The sequence below is a fragment of the Drosophila miranda genome, chromosome 2 (assembly GCF_003369915.1).
Source record: "Drosophila miranda strain MSH22 chromosome 2, D.miranda_PacBio2.1, whole genome shotgun sequence".
Classification (NCBI taxonomy): Eukaryota; Metazoa; Arthropoda; class Insecta; order Diptera; family Drosophilidae; genus Drosophila; species Drosophila miranda.
The window spans coordinates 27,566,881-27,589,705 of record NC_046675.1 but is presented as its reverse complement, the minus strand read 5'-3'; the positions used below and the strand labels follow the sequence as shown (position 1 = coordinate 27,589,705).

The 22,825-nt window shown below is 45.6% G+C and overlaps 1 protein-coding gene across 1 annotated transcript; it reads left to right on the top strand.

Annotated features, from left to right (window-relative positions):
• Positions 1–3,344: 3,344 nt before the first annotated feature.
• LOC108157029 (mitochondrial import inner membrane translocase subunit Tim17-A) lies at positions 3,345–9,503 on the top strand. Its single transcript, XM_017288842.2, has 3 exons — positions 3,345–3,547; positions 8,817–8,994; positions 9,254–9,503. Exons 1-3 carry the CDS (start codon positions 3,404–3,406, stop codon positions 9,451–9,453), a joined length of 522 nt encoding a protein of 173 aa, XP_017144331.1. The 5' UTR covers positions 3,345–3,403; the 3' UTR covers positions 9,454–9,503.
• The last annotated feature ends 13,322 nt before the right edge of the window (positions 9,504–22,825 follow it).

The window sequence follows — 22,825 nt, the reverse complement described above, 5'->3', positions numbered from 1 at the left end:
CTGCCCTTTCCTCCCGTGCTGCTCCGTCCAGCGGGCCGTCTTTGCATCGCCGACATGCCGTCGTCTCGGCTGGCTTGTGGAAGGGATTCGCTGCCCGGGCTTTCACGGTTGGATTCTCCCGTTGGAACTCTAGGCGGTCCCTCTCCAACGCCTCGAACTCGTCTGCCAGTTCCATCATGGTGTCGAGGTCCTTGCACCGGTGCGGCCTCATATACGCTCTCAGATCGGGCATGCTATTCTCACGAATCAGCTCCGTTTGCTCCTCTTGGGGACATTTCAGGGGTCGCATAAGTGTCTGCATCTCTACCATATACTCTTTGAATGGCTCGGCCCATTTCTGTTTCCGCATCCTCACTTCCTGCAGCAACTTCTCAAAATATCCCCGCGGCAGAAAGTAAGCCTGGAAGCTGGACGAGAACTCTTTCCACGTTCTCCACTGTCGATTGTTCGCCACGAACCACATCAGCGCCCGCCCTTTTAGCTGCTCCGGCATCGCCTTTTGGAATCAGATCCGGATCCAGACCGTACGTCTCGGCGGACCACTCGACCTGCTCCAAGAACTCGAGAGGCTTCGTCGCCCCGTCGAACCGGAACGACCACTCTCTCACCTGTTTCGCCACTCTAGCGTAGTCCAGGTGTGCTGGCCGTATGATGGCTGGTTCGGTTCTCCCTCTTTCGGTCTCTCGGCTTCGATCCCTTCCTTGGTGGCGGGGCCTGCTAGGCGTCCCTGTGTGCGAGCGTTCCGGTATTGGCACTGAGAGACTCGCGATCAATTCTCTCTCTATGTCGACTGGGGACCTCCACAGCGCCGCCGCGGCTGCGCCGGGTGGGGGTGCCAGGTGCTCGTACGCGGCTTGTTTGTCGTCCGCCCGGGGTGTCAGCGAGGACCTGTCCGCCCGACACTCCCATACCTCAATCAGATCGGCCCACTCCGACTCATCTTCGTGTTCCCTCATCCACTCCTTAAATGTTCTTCTCATTTTGTCCACTGTGCCCTCCAGCCGCACGCCGAAGGCGTGGCCGCATTGGACAAGCTCCTCCTTTCTCAACCGGTGGATCCATTGTCCCTTCCCCATTCTCTCGTCTATATTTCTCCTCCCTTTGTCCTACTATTTGTCGTTGTAGGCCCCACGTTGGGCGCCAGTTGTAACGCACCTGCTTCTTGGTTCGCTTGAGTTTGCTAGGCTCGCTCAGCGGTCGGCCGATTCGTCGCAACGTATTTTTATTGTTGCCCCCAACGACATATGATAAGACCTTCCTTTTCTTTAATCGAATTTCTCTTTATTCGTAATTATATTAGGACTTAGGGCTAGATGCTACAATTCAGCTTATCTATGGATCTCCACCACGCGTGGGCTCTCGTCGGGTGTGGCAGCGTTGAGGCTAATGATTGGGGCAGTTTGACCTCCGCTATTGCTTTGGCCCGCCACGCAAATCCGCACTCTACGTCTCGCACTCCCCTCTTAGCTTCCGCCGGCAACTGTGGATCACCTCTTAACTTAGACTCACTCTGGGGGCAGGCGGGGCCTGTCTTCCTGTTGTTATTCACTTCACTGCACTTCTTCGAACCGTACCGGGTATCACTCTTACGTTTCGGCGGGGTTTCAACGTGCGCGCGCGATCACTTCTCCACGGAAAAAGAGCCCCTTGACGGGCCCCGGCTCGGCGTTGGTAGTTTTCCATCGCCGTCTCCTGGTTTCCACGGCCTTCGTAACGGGGCCTGGCCGGTGGCGTGATCCCATGCCCATATTTGGTCATGCGTCGGATCGCTGCCGGCCCGATCCCGCCGTCTCCTCTGCCTCTCGCGTTTCTCTCGCTCCGAGAGCGGGACACTTCTCCTCTCGGGGCCCTTGGCCTCTTCGCCGCATCCGGATATCCGTGGGTATCTGGGCTGACCTTCGCCTTATCCAGTCAGCCATCAGCCTTTATCCGACCGTCCCACCGCCTTTATCCGGCTATGCTTTGGTCGAATTCGGCCTGTGGGAACCGCGGTTCCTCACAAGTTCTTTACAAGATATATCAAAAAGTTTGTATTCTCATCAGTCCACAGAAAAATGCACATCATATACAAATGCGTCCAGCCAGAACGTAAAATACCTTTAGAACTGCTGCGTGACGTTTACCAGTACTAATTCATAGATGTCCATCTTGTAATCTCCCGTTTTTCAGCAAATTTAGCTAAGTCTGATGTTATACCAGTCGTCAGAGCACTTGTGGTTTTTCGTAAACGTCTATTGTTTGGCTGCAAAATACTAATCATAAGAATTCATATATGCATACAGATGTTTATTAATTAAACATACCACCATAATTTTCTGCAGTCTCCATTTTGTATTATTTCTGGTGTATCTGTCTATTTTTGGTTATGTACAATTTTAATTTTAAAATAGGATCTGAAATATGTCTAGGCGCGAACTATTTTTTATTGCCAGCTACTGTTATTTTGGGTTGCATTTGAAAACCATTGGGTAATATTCGCATAGAAACGTGCGGCTTATAGGCTCTGCACACTGAGTCCATCCCGGGGGAATGGTGGCATTTTTTGACAGGTGTGAAATTCCGACTCGCACTGGCAACATCCACCATCCACCGCCGTCAAAAACAGCTAATGCCAATAACAAGTACATTAATAGGCTCTGCACACTGAGTCCATCCCGGGGGAATGGTGGGATTTTTTGACATATATGAAACTCCGATTCACACTGGCTCCATCCGTCAAAAACAGCTAATTCCAATAACAAGTACATTAAATTTGCGCGGAATATTTATTAATTTTTTTTTCTTAATGGATGAGGAAGATATAGAAATTATTTTAGCATACAGCATTAATCGGAAAAGGTCTTGATACCCCCACCACAAAAATAATATAATATTGTGCTATTGTATTTTACACAATATATTCAATATGCACAACAGCTCGATTAATGAAAATTTGTAGCTAGCAAGATATGAGGTGCGTGAACAGCCCGCTAACAGCTAGAGTTCAGCTGACTTTAATCAGTGAACAGATACGATCTGCAATCGCAGAATATTGTGTAGACCCTAAAGAAAATAAATAAGTTGAAATGCTCGTAGCGTCAAAACCTTACGAAACATCCCAGAAATGGATTGTGGATTGTTGCCTGTGGGAATAGACTTTTGCGGACCATCCCAGTAATGAATGGTGCCCAGTGTGATGGGGTTATAAATGTAAATGATGCTTAAGCTAAAAATATTTTGCAATGAGAATTTGCAATGAATTTAAGAGCCAAATATTATTCCGATTCTACACATTTCTAACAGCTCGATAGTGGAAAAAATGCTATCGATAGTATTGAAACTACCATCGATAATTTGAAAGTATTCTTTTACTTGTATTACATAGTTGCCCTAAGAAGCCAAATTCTGCGAATTTAAACAAGAAATGGAAGAATATGCTCGAGAACCATGTCCTTATAGAATTGTGGATGATTGTGGAGGTGCTTTCGCCATGGGATGTATAGGAGGCGGAGTCTTCCAGGCTATTAAGGGATTTCGTAATGCCCCGTCTGGTATGAGTAGAAGATTGGTAAGTAGAAGTAGAGTTCTACTCTGAATTGAAGTAATGAAACATGCCTTTTTACTTTTTGGCATACAAATTTTTATAATACTGTTCGCTCACGTTATTTTTACGGATAATTTTTATCTTCTGTACTTATCTACGTACATGTGCATTAGCTGTTATTTTTGGCGCGTGTACCTGCAAATGTACACATGTCTGTATCCGATTATTACACTTTTAGTATATTTAGTTCACAATTGAATGTTTTATGTGAAGCATTTGCATTTGCCTTTCCAAAGGTCAATTACGTAATTCGTAATTAAGCAGCACGTGTTTGTTGTTGTTTTTCTTTATACATTCATATGTGTGTAGATATAGTGAACAAATAATGTATTCCTTATCATACCCGGTACACAAAGAGTACAGGGTATAATAGATTTGTATTCATGTACATATGCAACAGAAGGATGTTTTTTGAAATCAGAAGATTGCATTATACATACATACATGTACATACATATGAATACAGGGGGACCCGTAACAGCTTTCGCTGTTCGCATCTTCGCACTTTAAAAAATCTTAGGTTTATTGGGTTTTCACGTAGATTTAATTTCAAACAATTAACAGATATAGAACGTTTTTAAGCGGTGGAAGCAAAACTAGCCTTTGTTCGAAATTTGCAATTTGTCAGCCGTACCACCATTAAAAACTTAATTCAAAACTAGCTTAGGATAAAAGGTTACAAAAAACAGTTTATCCGCAATCGATATTCCCGATGAGGTCTGTCGTGGCACTTTCATTTGACTTCTAAATCGCGTAAGTCTGTTACAAGGCGTTAACGGGGAAACATTAAAAATGTTTAACTAATGAGATACTATAATATATACGAAAATATAAGCTATATTTTGATTTATTTGAAAATTAGGTGCATCAGCTATTGCGGTCCACTCAATGCAAACTGAGTACCGGATAGAATAGTGTCGCGACTCTCAGCGTTTTGAATTTGTATACCCGATACTCAAAATAAATAAAATACTACTAAAATACTAATATAAATACTATATATTAGATTTGTGGTTCCGACCCCATTAAGTATATACATATATTCTTGATCAGCATCAATAGCCGAGTCGGTTGAGCCCTGTCTGTCTGTCCGTCCCTATTAGCGCCTAGTGCTCAAAGACTATATGAGCTAGAGCAACGGACTTCTGTGATATGTCATTGTATGTATGATATCACCCCCTTCCGCCCTCACAAAGGACGAAAATCTGTTTCATCTACAATATTGAAGATACGAGAAAACTTAAAACGCACAATCATAGAGCATGAGAATCATATCTATGAGATTTCTGAATCTGGATCAGATCGGATCATTTTTATAGCCAAAAGGAATAAATTAATTTGCAGTGGTTACGCAGCGCCCGACGACATGTTCAGACACGCTCAATGTAGCCAAATTGACTATGTATCGGGTATAAATTTAGAGTTGCGATCGCCGCAGCAACTCACAACGTTCCCTCTCGTTTGTTATGTAGTTTGACGCATAACCCTCAGAGACTATAAAAACTAGAGAAATAAGAGCTAGAAATGTTGTATCCAGACCTTTGTGATATCACACAGAACCAAGTTTGTTTCAACATTTTACCATCAAAATATTCTTTTCTGTCATCGGAAGGTATACAAAATTATGTAAATACACCTGCAAGGCTACTGACACTTTAATAATTCGGCTGATTGATGTCGATTTAAAAGACCATATCAAAAGCTAGAAAGGTACCATTCTTTAAGAAACCATTTAGAAACAGTCCTTTGACTATAAAGCTGAATAGGAAATGCAAATAACGTGGGAGTTCCCGCAGTATAATGCTGACCAAGAAATGGTTCATGGACATCTAAATTACCCTGATGAAATGGCCTTTACAGTCACCGGACCTAAATCGCATAGATCTTAAAAAAACGATTGGTATTGTTTTATTTTATTTTGATACTTTATACCTTCAATCAAAATTATACAAATTAAAAGAAAATATTCACTGAGGTACATTTTTATTCCATGTATGTTTATTGTTTAAAGTTTATAGTTCAACTATGAACAGTTAAACTGTGTAGAAATAAGAATGTACAAATCATAAAATTATCTGCTACTGGAAAGTTTGCTAACACAATTCAAGGCTGAAGAAAGTTTACTTAAATTATTCATTAAAGAAGATTTGAGTTTGGAAGCACAAGTATCCAAGGAAAAAGGATGGAAAAATGTAGTTTAATCGCGGCAAAGGCTACGGAAAGATTCATTGTTGGAGTAGTTTGAAGGACGGAGAGGAAAGTAATGCCTAGTCGGGCGGGTATCAGTATCCACTGATAATACTGCAATACTGATAAGGCTAGTGAGGGCCGAGAATTCAACTTCGCTTAGGAGAAGTTTATGAAAAAAGAGAATTCCATGACAAGTCCAGCTTTCAAGAAAGTGCAAGTTAATAACCATGTAAATATATGTAACCATGTAAATGTATGTAATATTACCCTGAATAACCGTTTTTAGATTTTTCGGAGTATACATAGTAGACGAAGTCAAACTCATATAAGTTTTTAAAGGGATAGTTAGTTAGGTTAGTTTTAGCACATGTGTCGTCTTTGGCACATCTGCATAGATGGCTCTAAAAATAACAAGTAAAGCAAACGATCATGACAGGTGTAAGGCTACGAAGACTTTTATTACCCGTCTGGCTTGAAGTCGGTCCCCGCTACTATATCTTGTATTTACTCTAGGGCTATGTATGTACGTTGTATCGGAGTTAGGGCCAATATTAAAAATACACTATAGATGACCACCTTTTCTGCGCAAAGTTAATATTGACTACAAAATAATGATATTAAAACTAAAAGAAAAAACAGTTTCATCAGTTGGAATAACTCAATTTAAAAATAGCTGTTGAGCTACTGAACTTTTTCAGCAGACGGGGTCGGATTAAGGACGCGGGATTGGTTCAAGATTGTGTCAGTAAGTGCTAGATCAAGACTAAATACAAGCAGTCGTTTTCTCGGGTTTTCTTTCTTCCTTTTTCACTAAAACATAAGTTTCAAATGAATTGCAGTACTTCACTAACTGTTCTTTTATTTATGTTTTAAATTTGAATTCCGTTCTACCAAAGACTATACAATACCAAGATGTTGCATGAGGAACAAATGCTTTTTCAATTTTCGTTTGACGCTTCATGGTACGGGCGCGCGGGGCTAGTACTTCAATTATCTTTTACGCTACCTTCGCCTCCGAAATTCTACTCGGCTTCGTAGGGCAGCGTGGTCGCTGATGTCTTTGGCGCGGCACAGTGGGGACTCAGCCGAAATAGTCAAAAAATTGTATGAGTGCTTTAGATAAATTTAATGTACGCATCTAATAGAGAATTTTCCCATCGAATTTTCAAGATAGTTTTAGTTTAGGAGATATAAGCACTCAAAGTTTAAAATTTTTTCAGTGTGCTCATATTCACTAACTAATTTAGCAAGCTGAGACGGCCAAAGGTCCCACTGTGCCGCTCCAAAGACATCGGCGATCCGCGACCACCTCTTCGACGGTGCTGAGGCTCGAGAGTCCAGAATTATTTCGTTGCTGGTGAAGGCATTGCCGAACAGACGAAACCGATGGGCAGCGGGGTCGCGGTAGAGACGAAGTATAGGCGAAAAGGGAATTGAAACCCCGCGCGCTCCCTGGTGCCTTTTGGGTCCTAATGTTAGGACCCGCCATAGAACAGCTTTTTGGTCGCTCATCCAACATCTTGGTATTGTATAGTCTTTGGTTCTACCCAGCGCTCGATGATAAATTTGACAGCCTAAAGAAACGAATGAAGCACTGCAATATAAGCAGTAAGAAGTAAGAACATATAAGCATATTTCTGCGTCAACAGATAATTTAAGCGAATGCTCTTAAGTTAAGACGAGACGGACAGTCGGAGTATTTCTTTGCTTTAGGTTTTCGACACCGGTGTAGAATGTTTAAATTTATGAAAATGCTTTGTAGTTAGGCTAGTATGAAACGGCTTGTTGTTATTTAGGGTAAAGAGGAGTTCAAAAAAGTTAATCGACCCGTCAGTGAGTGAATAGACTGGCTCGATAGTTTTCCTACTTCGAAAGTGATCCAGCAGTATTCTTAGGGGCTTCTCGCTTCAGTCCGTCCATGTTTCATTGCCATCCCAGAGAGGTGGATTTCGGGCTTTGCCAAACATACCAGATGCGGCCAAAAAAATTGAGTTGAGATGAAAATGGTCTGCACTCCAACAATATCCATTCTAACTAGCGAACCCACCAGGAGAGCGATATTGTAACTTTCCCTCGCCAAATCAATGTACACAGGGTAAAAGAGGTGTATAAACCTTGAAATGCTACAATTTAGCTGATATGTAGAAATTGATAAAAAAAAGGATATACAAAATGACGCTTCCTTGCGGAGAGGACTATCTGCGTCGCCCAGGATGGTGCAGCTTCCTCGAAAAAATACATCAAGGCAGGAGTACCACAACGCAGTGTGCTTGGGTCGACGCTGTACTCCCTTTTCACCAACAACATGCCAAAGCCCACCATGGTCCGTAGGCAAACGGGGGAGACCCTCAAGGTGGCAACGTTTGCCGACGACACAGCACTGCTTTCGAGGGCTCTCTGTGCTTTGAGCAGTCAATTCACAGAATCCTGTAACAATAGCTCAAGCTATTCGAAAATTGGCCCTGCCCTAATATGACCATATATCAGAAAAGTGTGCAGTGGTAACATACGCCCAAAGAAAGGAGACTATCCCTGGGGTCTTCCTGCACGGGGAGCTCGTTCAGCAGCGCAGGCAGCGAGAATCTGTACCTTTCGGAGCAAACTGCTGCGCAGGACCACCGATGCATCGCTAGATCCCTCCCTCTCGTGGGAGACGTTATCAGCAAGCAAGCTGAAAGGCATGCTTCAAAGGTCAGCAGCTACCCAAACGAATCCTCATGAGACGCCGAGGCTAATACCAAATTCTGCTGACCCTGTACTGCTGATTATATTGTAATCGTAGTCATTGTATTTAACCCCAATCCATTGTAAAAGTAGCTTTAACAGTTTTAGTGCATAATGTTATCGTAAAATTAACACAGATAAGTTAATTGTTATTAACAATCGACCAAATAAAAAAAAAGGATTGACATAGTTTGGTTCCCTTATATAACTTATTATTATTTTTTTATTCAGCGGATCTTCGTTCGGCTCAAAGCCCAAACTTACTTCTATATTATTGTTGTACTTATGCTGCCTACATTAAAAAAATGTATTATTTTAGATCGGAAGTATGACTGCCATAAAAACCCGCTCGCCTGTAATAGCTGGAAATTTCGCAGTTTGGGGTGGTATGTTTAGTACTATTGATTGCACGCTCGTTCACTTTCGAAAAAAGGAAGACCCATGGAACTCAATAATAAGCGGAGCTGCAACTGGAGGAATATTAGCTGCAAGAAATGGTATGAATTTTCTAAAACGGCTTCCTATAATAGAATAGAATAACCTGACTTTGACTGCCACATGTTTTTAAAGTATCAGGTTTACTAATTGATGTGAACTTTTATTTTACTTTACTTTTATTTTGTGTGTAAATGTGAATGATGTACATTATGGCCTTATGGCCTTGTATTTTAAGAGATGCTAGCAACGTACAGATGTGATGCCTTAATCCTTAAATTTTTACCTTTTTAATGAAATATAATTATTAAATATTTGTAGGTGTTCCTGCTATGGCCGGAAGTGCGATAATAGGCGGAGTTCTCTTGGCTCTAATTGAAGGTGTTGGAATATTATTCACGAGAATATCTGCTGATCAGTTCAGAAATCCACCTCCACCAACGGAAGATCCAGCCGCTCTTGGCGACCCAGCAAGCAATTTTACGTTTGGCACCCCTACTAACCAAAAGCAATATCAATAAAATTGGTTTATTTCATAGCTCATAAATAAAATACACAAAATTCCATAAAATTAATGTTTACCTTCAGAGGGTATTATGGTTTGCTATGGTCCTCCATTGAATGAAGAATTTCACACTTTAAATAAATTGGCACAGTGGGTCCTCAGCGGAAAAGTGGTGGTAAAACTAATTTTCAGAGTGTGCGCTTTTGATAATATGCGAATTTTATGGAGAATTTTCCAAAATGGAAACTGAAAAAACTTCCATCTACTTCCGGTTTGTGATCTGGCCTACTTTTAGAGATCGCTTTGCAGTGTTCTGAGGGAGACAGGCACGTTCTCGGTTCTCAAATTCGCCAGCCCGACGCCTTCCTTAGCTAATACGTCCGCCGCCTCTTTTCCTTCGATTCCTTGGCGGCTGGGAACCCTATAGATCCGCACTGACTTTGTCGTGCTTAGGGTATCCAATGCCTCCCTGCTCGCCAAGACACTTCTGGAACTAACCGCGGACGACTGTATGGATCTTATCGCCGCTTGGCTGTCGACGAATAGGTTGACCGCATCGTGTGCTCTTTCAGTGAGAAGAGCGACCTCTGCTGCTTTCCTGATGGCAAAAACCTCTGCCTGGTATATGCTGCATTGGTCCGGTAGCTTATATGACAGCCTTATCTCAGGGTCTGTACAATATAGGCCCGCTCCTACTCCTCCGTCCATCTTGGAGCCGTCCGTATGTATATTGAGGTGCTCAGTTTGGTCTCTACCGATTTTCCAGTCTTCAGGTCCCAAAGATGCGGTTGTTTTGACGTCGAGGCAAGTTTGGGGGGTCATGTAATCAGTTGATCTGGTCATTTCCTTCCCAACAGATTTCCTGAAGCGATAAGGCGCTGTGCTGCCTTTCCCGCAATCAGGCGAGCGTGAATGTCCAGGGGGTAACGACTTTTTTTTGGCAGACGTAGAGAGTAAGCCGCTGTAAAGTTACTTCGGGTGAAATGGCAGTTGGCTCACTTTCGCTGTTAGGAGGGTGAGTGGACAAGTACAACGGCTGTCTTTCTTTTCGATTCTAGGCCCCACTCCAGACGGTGGTGTTTTTCGTTAAAGAGGAAAATTAGTAACAAATTCAACCTCGCGTCAGTGCCAAATTTGTACTGGAAAAAAAATATAATTCAAAACGGAAAAAAAGAACGAAATCATAATACCAAATCGAAAAGAAATTGGCCACCCAATAAGGAGGCATCACATTCTAGCCCCACGCTGGAGGAAAGGCAACCGAAAGTGTTCTTTTTTTTCGGGCGGCCATATACAAGTTTATATAACAAGAGTGCCAATCGCAACTAAGCGGTAAGTTGGACATTGGGGTTTTTAGGCGTCGCTAGGTAGCGTTGAATGGAATATGGGTATTATTTTATTACAGAATTTGCACTTGTGCCAAGCTGATTTCCAAGGGCGAAAAGAAGAAACAGATAATTGGGATCAATAACCGAGCAAGCCACAGCAACAACCAGCTGTCCAAGGGCATAGAAAGAGAATAAAAGAGACTGCGCTCCCGAAAAAGCACAAGAACCAAACGAATTCGCCGCTGGCGCAGAGCAGCACCCAAGGCAGAGAAGAGATCGTCGCTCCAACTGTGGGTCCGACTTAGTGCATCAGCAGCAAGCGAGAGATATAAGAAAGAAGGAAGGGGAGAGGTAAAACAGTTGGGCAGATCCCACACGCCGGAAGAGAGAGCAAGCCCAGTAACCGTGGGTTTTTGTTGTTGTCATAAATGCTCATTTAAATTTGTATGCCAGTTTAGCGGCTACCTCATATATACATATACAGTTTATTTTATATTATATACATATTTTAATTCTTTTTTATTTTTCTATTTATTTATAATTCTTTTATTTTTATTATTATTTTAATTTCCAAATTGAAAGATTTTTGAATTCTGTTCGTTAAATTAGTTTTTGTGGTCAATTGGGAGTTTAAATAGAGTAGGGAAATGCCCCTGTTTGAAGTAATAAATAAGTTTTAAAATGAAATTGATAATGAACCAAGTTATTTTAGGGTGCCATGACGAGTAATATGGACGTAAACTGAGTCTGGGGGTTTTAGGGATCATCGGCCACTAATATGGCTTTGCGGCCCAAATGATCAAGGTAGGGTGGGCAAAACGCTGCTGCACCTACAGCTACTCGGCAGCGCAACCTGTAATTCAGCATGTTGTTTTTTTTTTTGCAGAACAACCTCTATGTGTGCGTAGCTTGTCACTCTTGGTAGTTTCTTTTCTGTATGTCCAGTCCGATCGATCTTGTGTTAGGGATAAAAACAGCACGCGAAATCAATATGGTTATCAGTAATCACACTTATTAGTCTGTAATCATTAGGACTCACGTGGCTGCACTTTTCTGCCCTTGGGAGGAAGGCAACTGTCGAGATTCTCCATTGGATAGGGATATAGGGAAGGAGTCTGTAGCCCAGTGGACTGTTTTAGTGGTAAACAGATCTGTTGGAGGGTGTTGTTCCTCGGTTGCTAGGTCCTGATGGACCTTGGCACGATACGTGGTAGGCATCCAGTAACTCCTTGGATAGGGTCTCTAGGGACTTCTTTATATGCTCCGCAGATTTCACTGAGCCCGGATTCGCGAATTTCGAATTAACTGTCTTTTTGAACTTTACCCAGTTTGTATTCCGGGGGTTTCTATAGACTGTTATCTTTGAAGAGTATTCGAATTCGGACTTGAATTGAATGTACTTATGGTCTGAGAAGGATGGTCTTTCGAGGACTCTCCAGCCAGATACTCTTTCCCGTTACGAGAGGTGACGTTTGACGAGGTGGGACCTACGAAGGTGTATTCCTCCCCCACGTTTGCTACATCTAGGTTAATGGATAATCGTTGGCGTCTGTGCCAATGAGAAGTTGGAGATTTTTGGAGCCGGTTTCTGTCACCAGACCGCTAAGTTCTTCCGGTGGTGTGGGCCTGTCGTGTGCCATGTAGCAGGAAGCTGCCATAAGGCCCTTTTCCTCACTCTCTAGCACTACTACCGTCAATCATCCGTGCTGTAATGAGACATAAGATGAGCATGTCTTCCCTTCCGTACGAGTACGGCGGTTCTATTCCTGCTTCCCGATGTTGAGTAGAGAAGGTTGTATTTTGAGGACTTTAGTCCGGCCACAGAATTACCTGACGCAATCCACGGCTCCTGGACTAAAGCGATGTCAGCGGGCCCTTGCTCCATGGCAAGGAGGAGCTCCGCCGACGCTATCTTGCTTTTATGAAGGTTGAGCTACAGCACCCTTAGTGTCATGGGTGGATAACTCAACCTCAGACGACGCGTTGACTAAAATTGTCAGGTCACCGTCCTCCTCTTCCTCCGAGTCGTCCAGCGCAAGACCTTGAGCGGCATCCACTATGGTTTCCAGACCTAGCTCTTTCTCGACCTCTCCTGCCTGAAGGTTGTGCGCATCTTTATCTTCGGGGTGGCGCTTTTTCAGCCGTAGGTAGACGCTACCTACGCTCCACGCCATCTTCCCGAACTTGGAATTCCTCCGCCTCCTTGCTGATCTGGAGGATCATATGCTGGCCTCCTCGTTGGGTAATGGGTTACCAGCATGTAGAACTCTCCAGCCTGCCGTTGGCACGTCGGTATTCTCTCTCTGCAGCAGCTTCAGTGCTCGCTCTCCTTGGACAGCAATAGGGAAGAGCACCTTCGCCTTTGGTATAGACGGGATCAACTCCCTGTATGACACCTCCAGCTTGGCCTCCATCCACAGAGCTTCTAGTTGGGGCACCTTCTGCACCAGTCACTACCGCGTTGGGTCGTCATTGCATTTGAGGATCTTGACCCTGTTCAGCCATCCCGCTCCATCAAACGTAGGCATGGGAGCGCTCCACCATTCGCGAGAAGAGCGACTCGACGAGCTGCGTGTGGACTAGCTTCCACTGCGCCACTGTCCACAATGCGCCACAATGAGATGTCCCTTGGACACCTCTCTGATGTCCTTCTGTCTAGGTTTCCTCGCATTCGGCTGGGGGGTGGACACCTTGGGCCCGCGTTGCCGCTTGCTCACCGGGCTAGCTTGGATTTATCCTATTGGGAGATATGCGCCTTGCCTTGGAGCTGGGTCACAAACTTGACCTTATACTGAGCTTTTGCCTTCATCCCCTCCCTGGAACGCTTCGGCCCTTTCCTACGCAGGGAGCTGGTACCTGGTTCCGGCGAGCGGAGAAGGCTTTCTTCTTCGGTCTAGCTAATGGATAGCACGCTCTCCGGGTCCGAGTCTGTGTCTATAGCGGCTCAACCTGCAACGCGTCGTTTGTGAAAGTCGTATTGCAACTGACATGGCCTGCTTCCGCCATGCCCGAGGTGTGACCACTGGCAACACGCAGAGATTATTGCTCCTCCCCGTGCCCGCCGGTGCTAGCAGTCACGCTTTCCACCAAAGTTTGGGTTGACAACCCAACCCGTGCTTGACCTTTGTCCGCCTCCATAACTGGCCCGAAGGTCCATACTGGCTAATTTTTTTCGGATGTCCACCCCCTAGCGTTTTATGCTTGGCCGCCAGGCACCTCTAGCCATGGCCCTGGTTCAGTTCCCCGATCTTAGATCGGGAAGACGTGGAACATTGCCTTAGCTAGACACTGCATTACCCCTGACAGAGCAAGCGACAGTGCATTACCCATTCCCGGGATAGTGCAGTCTCCATTGCTTAGCCGGCACCCTCGTGGAGGGTTCAGCTATAGTGTTTTTGCTGGCCCCGAATTTTAATTCAAAAAGGAATAAAATAGATGACTTATTGATGTATTAACATAAATTTGACTCCTATATCTGAGCCTTTTTTTTATAAATAATTTTTTCTTAGCCCAACCCCAAATTGATCTCGGAAATAATTGGTCAGGACAACAACACATTTCGTTTTCGTGCAAACAGCTGACGCATTCTGATTTGGTTGCCGGAACGTTGGCAAGAAACAAATTTATTAGTGATTAGCCAGGCAAAGAAAGTTATAAGTCAGATCTCACTGTTTTTGTAGGAGGGCGGATCACACGTTGCTACGCGGCGTCGAATGGCAGTATGTATGTATCCAAATTAAGAAGTCAGAGTGGTTCCAATAAATATGTTCCATGTATTTGAGTGTTTTAATGAGAATTGGCTCGACGGCAGCTTGTAGCGGTGGAATCGTAACTGTACCCAGCAGCGATAAGAGGATGTTAGCGTGGAGCGCTAAAAGTGCGATTACCCTGTTACAGCTGTTGCCCTGAACACACTGTGTTCGGTCGTGTTTTCGCTATATCTTTTTATCACTGCTCGGAATGTAATTCGGACGACACTGCTGATCAGCTTCGTTGCTTTGATGCTGTCCGCTGTTCTTTGTGCCGTGCATTGAATTTCATGCATATGCTGTTAAACTCTTAACAAATCTGCGTAATTTGTTATGGCAGTGAGATACCTGCAAGGTTGCGAATGACTCGCATTCGAAAATAGATGAACTTAATGACAAGGTTCTGATTTTTGAAAGCCTTTATCGGGGTCTTAAGTTTGGTTTTCAGTCTGCCCTTTCGATCGATCGATCTTGTGTTAGGGATAAAAACAGCACGCGAAATCAGTTATCAGTTATCAGTAATCACACTTATTAGTCTGTAATCATTAGGACTCACGTGGCTGCACTTTTCTGCCCTTGGGAGGAAGGCAACTGTCGAGATTCTCCATTGGATAGGGATATAGGGAAGGAGTCTGTAGGCAAGTGGACTGTTTTAGTGGTAAACAGATCTGTTGGAGGGTGTTGTTCCTCGGTTGCTAGGTCCTGATGGACCTTGGCACGATACGTGGTAGGCATCCAGTAACTCCTTGGATAGGGTCTCTAGGGACTTCTTTATATGCTCCGCAGATTTCACTGAGCCCGGATTCGCGAATTTCGAATTAACTGTCTTTTTGAACTTTACCCAGTTTGTATTCCGGGGGTTTCTATAGACTGTTATCTTTGAAGAGTGTTCGAATTCGGACTTGAATTGAATGTACTTATGGTCTGAGAAGGATGGTCTTTCGAGGACTCTCCAGCCAGATACTCTTTCCCGTTACGAGAGGTGACGTTTGACGAGGTGGGACCTACGAAGGTGTATTCCTCCCCCACGTTTGCTACATCTAGGTTAATGAATAATCGTTGGCGTCTGTGCCAATGAGAAGTTGGAGATTTTTGGAGCCGGTTTCTGTCACCAGACCGCTAAGTTCTTCCTGTGGTGTGGGCCTGTCGTGTGCCATGTAGCAGGAAGCTGCCATAAGGCCCTTTTCCTCACTCTCTAGCACTACTACCGTCAAGTCATCCGTGCTGTAATGAGACATAAGATGAGCATGTCTTCCCTTCCGTACGAGTACGGCGGTTCTATTCCTGCTTCCCGATGTTGAGTAGAGAAGGTTGTATTTTGAGGACTTTAGTCCGGCCACAGAATTACCTGACGCAATCCACGGCTCCTGGACTAAAGCGATGTCAGCGGGCCCTTGCTCCATGGCAAGGAGGAGCTCCGCCGACGCTATCTTGCTTTAATGAAGGTTGAGCTACAGCACCCTTAGTGTCATGGGTGGATAACTCAACCTCAGACGACGCGTTGACTAAAATTGTCAGGTCACCGTCCTCCTCTTCCTCCGAGTCGTCCAGCGCAAGACCTTGAGCGGCCTCCACTATGTTTTCCAGACCTAGCTCTTTCTCGACCTCTCCTGCCTGAAGGTTGTGCGCATCTTTATCTTCGGGGTGGCGCTTTTTCAGCCGTAGGTAGACGCTACCTACGCTCCACGCCATCTTCCCGAACTTGGAATTCCTCCGCCTCCTTGCTGATCTGGAGGATCATATGCTGGCCTCCTCGTTGGGTAATGGGTTACCAGCATGTAGAACTCTCCAGCCTGCCGTTGGCACGTCGGTATTCTCTCTCTGCAGCAGCTTCAGTGCTCGCTCTCCTTGGACAGCAATAGGGAAGAGCACCTTCGCCTTTGGTATAGACGGGATCAACTCCCTGTCTGACACCTCCAGCTTGGCCTCCATCCACAGAGCTTCTAGTTGGGGCACCTTCTGCACCAGTCACTACCGCGTTGGGTCGTCATTGCATTTGAGGATCTTGACCCTGTTCAGCCATCCCGCTCCATCAAACGTAGGCATGGGAGCGCTGGGGAGCGCGGAGCGCTCCACCATTCGCGAGAAGAGCGACTCGACGAGCTGCGTGTGGACTAGCTTCCACTGCGCCACTGTCCACAATGCGCCACAATGAGATGTCCCTTGGACACCTCTCTGATGTCCTTCTGTCTAGGTTTCCTCGCCTTCGGCTGGGGGGTGGACACCTTGGGCCCGCGTTGCCGCTTGCTCACCGGGCTAGCTTGGATTTATCCTATTGGGAGATATGCGCCTTGCCTTGGAGCTGGGTCACAAACTTGACCTTATACTGAGCTTTTGCCTTCATCCCCTCCCTGGAACGCTTCGGCCCTTTCCTACGCAGGGAGCTGGTACCTGGTTCCGGCGAGCGGAGAAGGCTTTCTTCTTCGGTCTAGCTAATGGATAGCACGCTCTCCGGGTCCGAGTCTGTGTCTATAGCGGCTCAACCTGCAACGCGTCGTTTGTGAAAGTCGTATTGCAACTGACATGGCCTGCTTCCGCCATGCCCGAGGTGTGACCACTGGCAACACGCAGAGATTATTGCTCCTCCCCGTGCCCGCCGGTGCTAGCAGTCACGCTTTCCACCGAAGTTTGGGTTGACAACCCAACCCGTGCTTGACCTTTGTCCGCCTCCATAACTGGCCCGAAGGTCCATACTGGCTAATTTTTTTCGGATGTCCACCCCCTAGCGTTTTATGCTTGGCCGCCAGGCACCTCTAGCCATGGCCCTGGTTCAGTTCCCCGATCTTAGATCGGGAAGACGTGGAACATTGCCTTAGCTAGACTCTGCATTACCCCTGACAGAGCAAGCGACAGTGCATTACCCATTCCCGGGATAGTGCAGTCTCCATTGCTTAGCCGGCACCCTCGTGGAGGGTTCAGCTATAGTGTTTTTGCTGGCCCCAAATTTTAATTCAAAAAGGAATAAAATAGATGACTTATTGATGTATTAACATAAATTTGACTCCTATATCTGAGCCTTTTTTATAAATAATTTTTTCTTAGCCCAACCCCAAATTGATTTCGGAAATAATTGGTCAGGACAACAACACATTTCGTTTTCGTGCAAACAGCTGACGCATTCTGATTTGGTTGCCGGAACGTTGGCAAGAAACAAAGTTATTAGTGATTAGCCAGGCAAAGAAAGTTATAAGTCAGCTCTCACTGTTTTTGTAGGAGGGCGGATCACACGTTGCTATGCGGCGTCGAATGGCAGTATGTATGTATCCAAATTAAGAAGTCAGAGTGGTTCCAATAAATATGTTCCATGTATTTGAGTGTTTTAATGAGAATTGGCTCGACGGCAGCTTGTAGCGGTGGAATCGTAACTGTACCCAGCAGCGATAAGAGGATGTTAGCGTGGAGCGCTAAAAGTGCGATTACCCTGTTACAGCTGTTGCCCTGAACACACTGTGTTCGGTCGTGTTTTCGCTATATCTTTTTATCACTGCTCGGAATGTAATTCGGACGACACTGCTGATCAGCTTCGTTGCTTTGATGCTGTCCGCTGTTCTTTGTGCCGTGCATTGAATTTCATGCATATGCTGTTAAACTCTTAACAAATCTGCGTAATTTGTTATGGCAGTGAGATACCTGCAAGGTTGCGAATGACTCGCATTCGAAAATAGATGAACTTAATGACAAGGTTCTGATTTTTGAAAGCCTTTATCGGGGTCTTAAGTTTGGTTTTCAGTCTGCCCTTTCGATCGATCGATCTTGTGTTAGGGATAAAAACAGCACGCGAAATCAGTTATCAGTTATCAGTAATCACACTTATTAGTCTGTAATCATTAGGACTCACGTGGCTGCACTTTTCTGCCCTTGGGAGGAAGGCAACTGTCGAGATTCTCCATTGGATAGGGATATAGGGAAGGAGTCTGTAGGCAAGTGGACTGTTTTAGTGGTAAACAGATCTGTTGGAGGGTGTTGTTCCTCGGTTGCTAGGTCCTGATGGACCTTGGCACGATACGTGGTAGGCATCCAGTAACTCCTTGGATAGGGTCTCTAGGGACTTCTTTATATGCTCCGCAGATTTCACTGAGCCCGGATTCGCGAATTTCGAATTAACTGTCTTTTTGAACTTTACCCAGTTTGTATTCCGGGGGTTTCTATAGACTGTTATCTTTGAAGAGTGTTCGAATTCGGACTTGAATTGAATGTACTTATGGTCTGAGAAGGATGGTCTTTCGAGGACTCTCCAGCCAGATACTCTTTCCCGTTACGAGAGGTGACGTTTGACGAGGTGGGACCTACGAAGGTGTATTCCTCCCCCACGTTTGCTACATCTAGGTTAATGGATAATCGTTGGCGTCTGTGCCAATGAGAAGTTGGAGATTTTTGGAGCCGGTTTCTGTCACCAGACCGCTAAGTTCTTCCTGTGGTGTGGGCCTGTCGTGTGCCATGTAGCAGGAAGCTGCCATAAGGCCCTTTTCCTCACTCTCTAGCACTACTACCGTCAAGTCATCCGTGCTGTAATGAGACATAAGATGAGCATGTCTTCCCTTCCGTACGAGTACGGCGGTTCTATTCCTGCTTCCCGATGTTGAGTAGAGAAGGTTGTATTTTGAGGACTTTAGTCCGGCCACAGAATTACCTGACGCAATCCACGGCTCCTGGACTAAAGCGATGTCAGCGGGCCCTTGCTCCATGGCAAGGAGGAGCTCCGCCGACGCTATCTTGCTTTAATGAAGGTTGAGCTACAGCACCCTTAGTGTCATGGGTGGATAACTCAACCTCAGACGACGCGTTGACTAAAATTGTCAGGTCACCGTCCTCCTCTTCCTCCGAGTCGTCCAGCGCAAGACCTTGAGCGGCCTCCACTATGGTTTCCAGACCTAGCTCTTTCTCGACCTCTCCTGCCTGAAGGTTGTGCGCATCTTTATCTTCGGGGTGGCGCTTTTTCAGCCGTAGGTAGACGCTACCTACGCTCCACGCCATCTTCCCGAACTTGGAATTCCTCCGCCTCCTTGCTGATCTGGAGGATCATATGCTGGCCTCCTCGTTGGGTAATGGGTTACCAGCATGTAGAACTCTCCAGCCTGCCGTTGGCACGTCGGTATTCTCTCTCTGCAGCAGCTTCAGTGCTCGCTCTCCTTGGACAGCAATAGGGAAGAGCACCTTCGCCTTTGGTATAGACGGGATCAACTCCCTGTCTGACACCTCCAGCTTGGCCTCCATTCACAGAGCTTCTAGTTGGGGCACCTTCTGCACCAGTCACTACCGCGTTGGGTCGTCATTGCATTTGAGGATCTTGACCCTGTTCAGCCATCCCGCTCCATCAAACGTAGGCATGGGAGCGCTGGGGAGCGCGGAGCGCTCCACCATTCGCGAGAAGAGCGACTCGACGAGCTGCGTGTGGACTAGCTTCCACTGCGCCACTGTCCACAATGCGCCACAATGAGATGTCCCTTGGACACCTCTCTGATGTCCTTCTGTCTAGGTTTCCTCGCCTTCGGCTGGGGGTGGACACCTTGGGCCCGCGTTGCCGCTTGCTCACCGGGCTAGCTTGGATTTATCCTATTGGGAGATATGCGCCTTGCCTTGGAGCTGGGTCACAAACTTGACCTTATACTGAGCTTTTGCCTTCATCCCCTCCCTGGAACGCTTCGGCCCTTTCCTACGCAGGGAGCTGGTACCTGGTTCCGGCGAGCGGAGAAGGCTTTCTTCTTCGGTCTAGCTAATGGATAGCACGCTCTCCGGGTCCGAGTCTGTGTCTATAGCGGCTCAACCTGCAACGCGTCGTTTGTGAAAGTCGTATTGCAACTGACATGGCCTGCTTCCGCCATGCCCGAGGTGTGACCACTGGCAACACGCAGAGATTATTGCTCCTCCCCGTGCCCGCCGGTGCTAGCAGTCACGCTTTCCACCGAAGTTTGGGTTGACAACCCAACCCGTGCTTGACCTTTGTCCGCCTCCATAACTGGCCCGAAGGTCCATACTGGCTAATTTTTTTCGGATGTCCACCCCCTAGCGTTTTATGCTTGGCCGCCAGGCACCTCTAGCCATGGCCCTGGTTCAGTTCCCCGATCTTAGATCGGGAAGACGTGGAACATTGCCTTAGCTAGACACTGCATTACCCCTGACAGAGCAAGCGACAGTGCATTACCCATTCCCGGGATAGTGCAGTCTCCATTGCTTAGCCGGCACCCTCGTGGAGGGTTCAGCTATAGTGTTTTTGCTGGCCCCGAATTTTAATTCAAAAAGGAATAAAATAGATGACTTATTGATGTATTAACATAAATTTGACTCCTATATCTGAGCCTTTTTTATAAATAATTTTTTCTTAGCCCAACCCCAAATTGATCTCGGAAATAATTGGTCAGGACAACAACACATTTCGTTTTCGTGCAAACAGCTGACGCATTCTGATTTGGTTGCCGGAACGTTGGCAAGAAACAAAGTTATTAGTGATTAGCCAGGCAAAGAAAGTTATAAGTCAGATCTCACTGTTTTTGTAGGAGAGCGGATCACACGTTGCTACGCGGCGTCGAATGGCAGTATGTATGTATCCAAATTAAGAAGTCAGAGTGGTTCCAATAAATATGTTCCATGTATTTGAGTGTTTTAATGAGAATTGGCTCGACGGCAGCTTGTACCGGTGGAATCGTAACTGTACCCAGCAGCGATAAGAGGATGTTAGCGTGGAGCGCTAAAAGTGCGATTACCCTGTTACAGCTGTTGCCCTGAACACACTGTGTTCGGTCGTGTTTTCGCTATATCTTTTTATCACTGCTCGGAATGTAATTCGGACGACACTGCTGATCAGCTTCGTTGCTTTGATGCTGTCCGCTGTTCTTTGTGCCGTGCATTGAATATCATGCAGATGCTGTTAAACTCTTAACAAATCTGCGTAATTTGTTATGGCAGTGAGATACCTACAAGGTTGCGAATGACTCGCATTCGAAAATAGATGAACTTAATGACAAGGTTCTGATGTTTGAAAGCCTTTATCGGGGTCTTAAGTTTGGTTTTCAGTCTGCCCTTTCGATCAATTCTCATGAGCGGGTGAAGCCTATTGCTCCAAGGAAGAACCGACTGTCCTCACGGTTAGGACGACAAAAACAGGACAAATTCTGGCCAGTATCGGTAAGAGTTTGCCCGTTTGCACAGACAGAGGTCGGAAACTGATTTGACGGTAATTAATCTGCGTGCAGCTGTGCCATTGCGGACGTCCACGCCGACTCAGGAAGCTCCAGTTCTATCCACTTCAAAAAACTCCCAGTGAGCGGTGCCTCTGGTTTTATGTTCGCCGCTTCTCCACAACATATTCTGCTTGCACTTCTCCGACTTTTTGCTTTGAACAACAGCCCGTTGTTTAATTTTTGGCAATCTTCAACGAGACAACAACAAAACATGGTTTCGTCGCCCAGATGACGATGCTTTTCTGGCGCTCTATCTCGACAATGTTCATTTCTGATGTCAACCGCCGAACCGCAGTCGTTGGCTATGATGCATCATATTCCGTTGTTATTTTCAGCCAATTTTAATTTGTATTCGCCCTGGACGGAACCACATAATGAATTCTTCTTTTCTGATGTAAGTCTGAATACTATTCGGGATAGTATGTTAAACTTAAAATCAATCCCAGGTCGTTTTGGCATACGAATAGCGGCATAGCAAACCTTCTTGCTTCTTTAGCTTACATTTTAAGCCATTCGAAACATGGCATAATTTCGATATCTTAAACTCTACTCCATCGGTGGCCAAAATTGGCCCTCTTAATGTATCGGAGGTGGACATTTTGGTGGAAATTGATGAGTTCGATAATTCTAATAAACCCGACTGTGATGGCATATCTGCCTTACTGCTTCGCAACTGTGATGTTGCATTCTGTGAACCTCTCAAAACTCTCTTCACAAATTCGCGTTTGACGGGTCGGCTTATTGGCCAGTGGAATTACGCCACCAATTACGCCACGATTTTGCCACCTTTTAAGAAAAGTGCCAAAAATCGTATCTCCAATTATAGACCAATTGCCAAACTCAGCAATGTTTCAAAACTTCTTGACCGAATCATTGTCAGAAAGATTTATGCCCGGTAGATCAGCGACCACTAATCTTATCAAGTAGATGTTGTGTATACTGAATTTTCTAAGGCCTTTGACAAACTCTCCCACTGTGCCGTAATAGCCAAGCTGCATAGAATAGTGATTCATTCCATTCTTCTCAGTTGGTTTAGATCATATCTTGAGCGGGGAGAGTATGTCGTGTCGCCCATTCTTGGGTACTTCTGACCTTCCACAACGACATACATATGTCTCAGCATTCAAGCTTCA

Excerpts from the sequence above, each read along its gene's own strand:
- LOC108157029 (XM_017288842.2), top strand. The coding sequence starts at position 3,404 with ATGGAAGAATATGCTCGAGAACCATGTCCTTATAGAATTGTGGATGAT. Across the intron at positions 3,548-8,816 it reads CTGGTATGAGTAGAAGATTG|ATCGGAAGTATGACTGCCAT; the intron begins GTAAGTAGAAGT and ends GTATTATTTTAG. Across the intron at positions 8,995-9,253 it reads AATATTAGCTGCAAGAAATG|GTGTTCCTGCTATGGCCGGA; the intron begins GTATGAATTTTC and ends AAATATTTGTAG.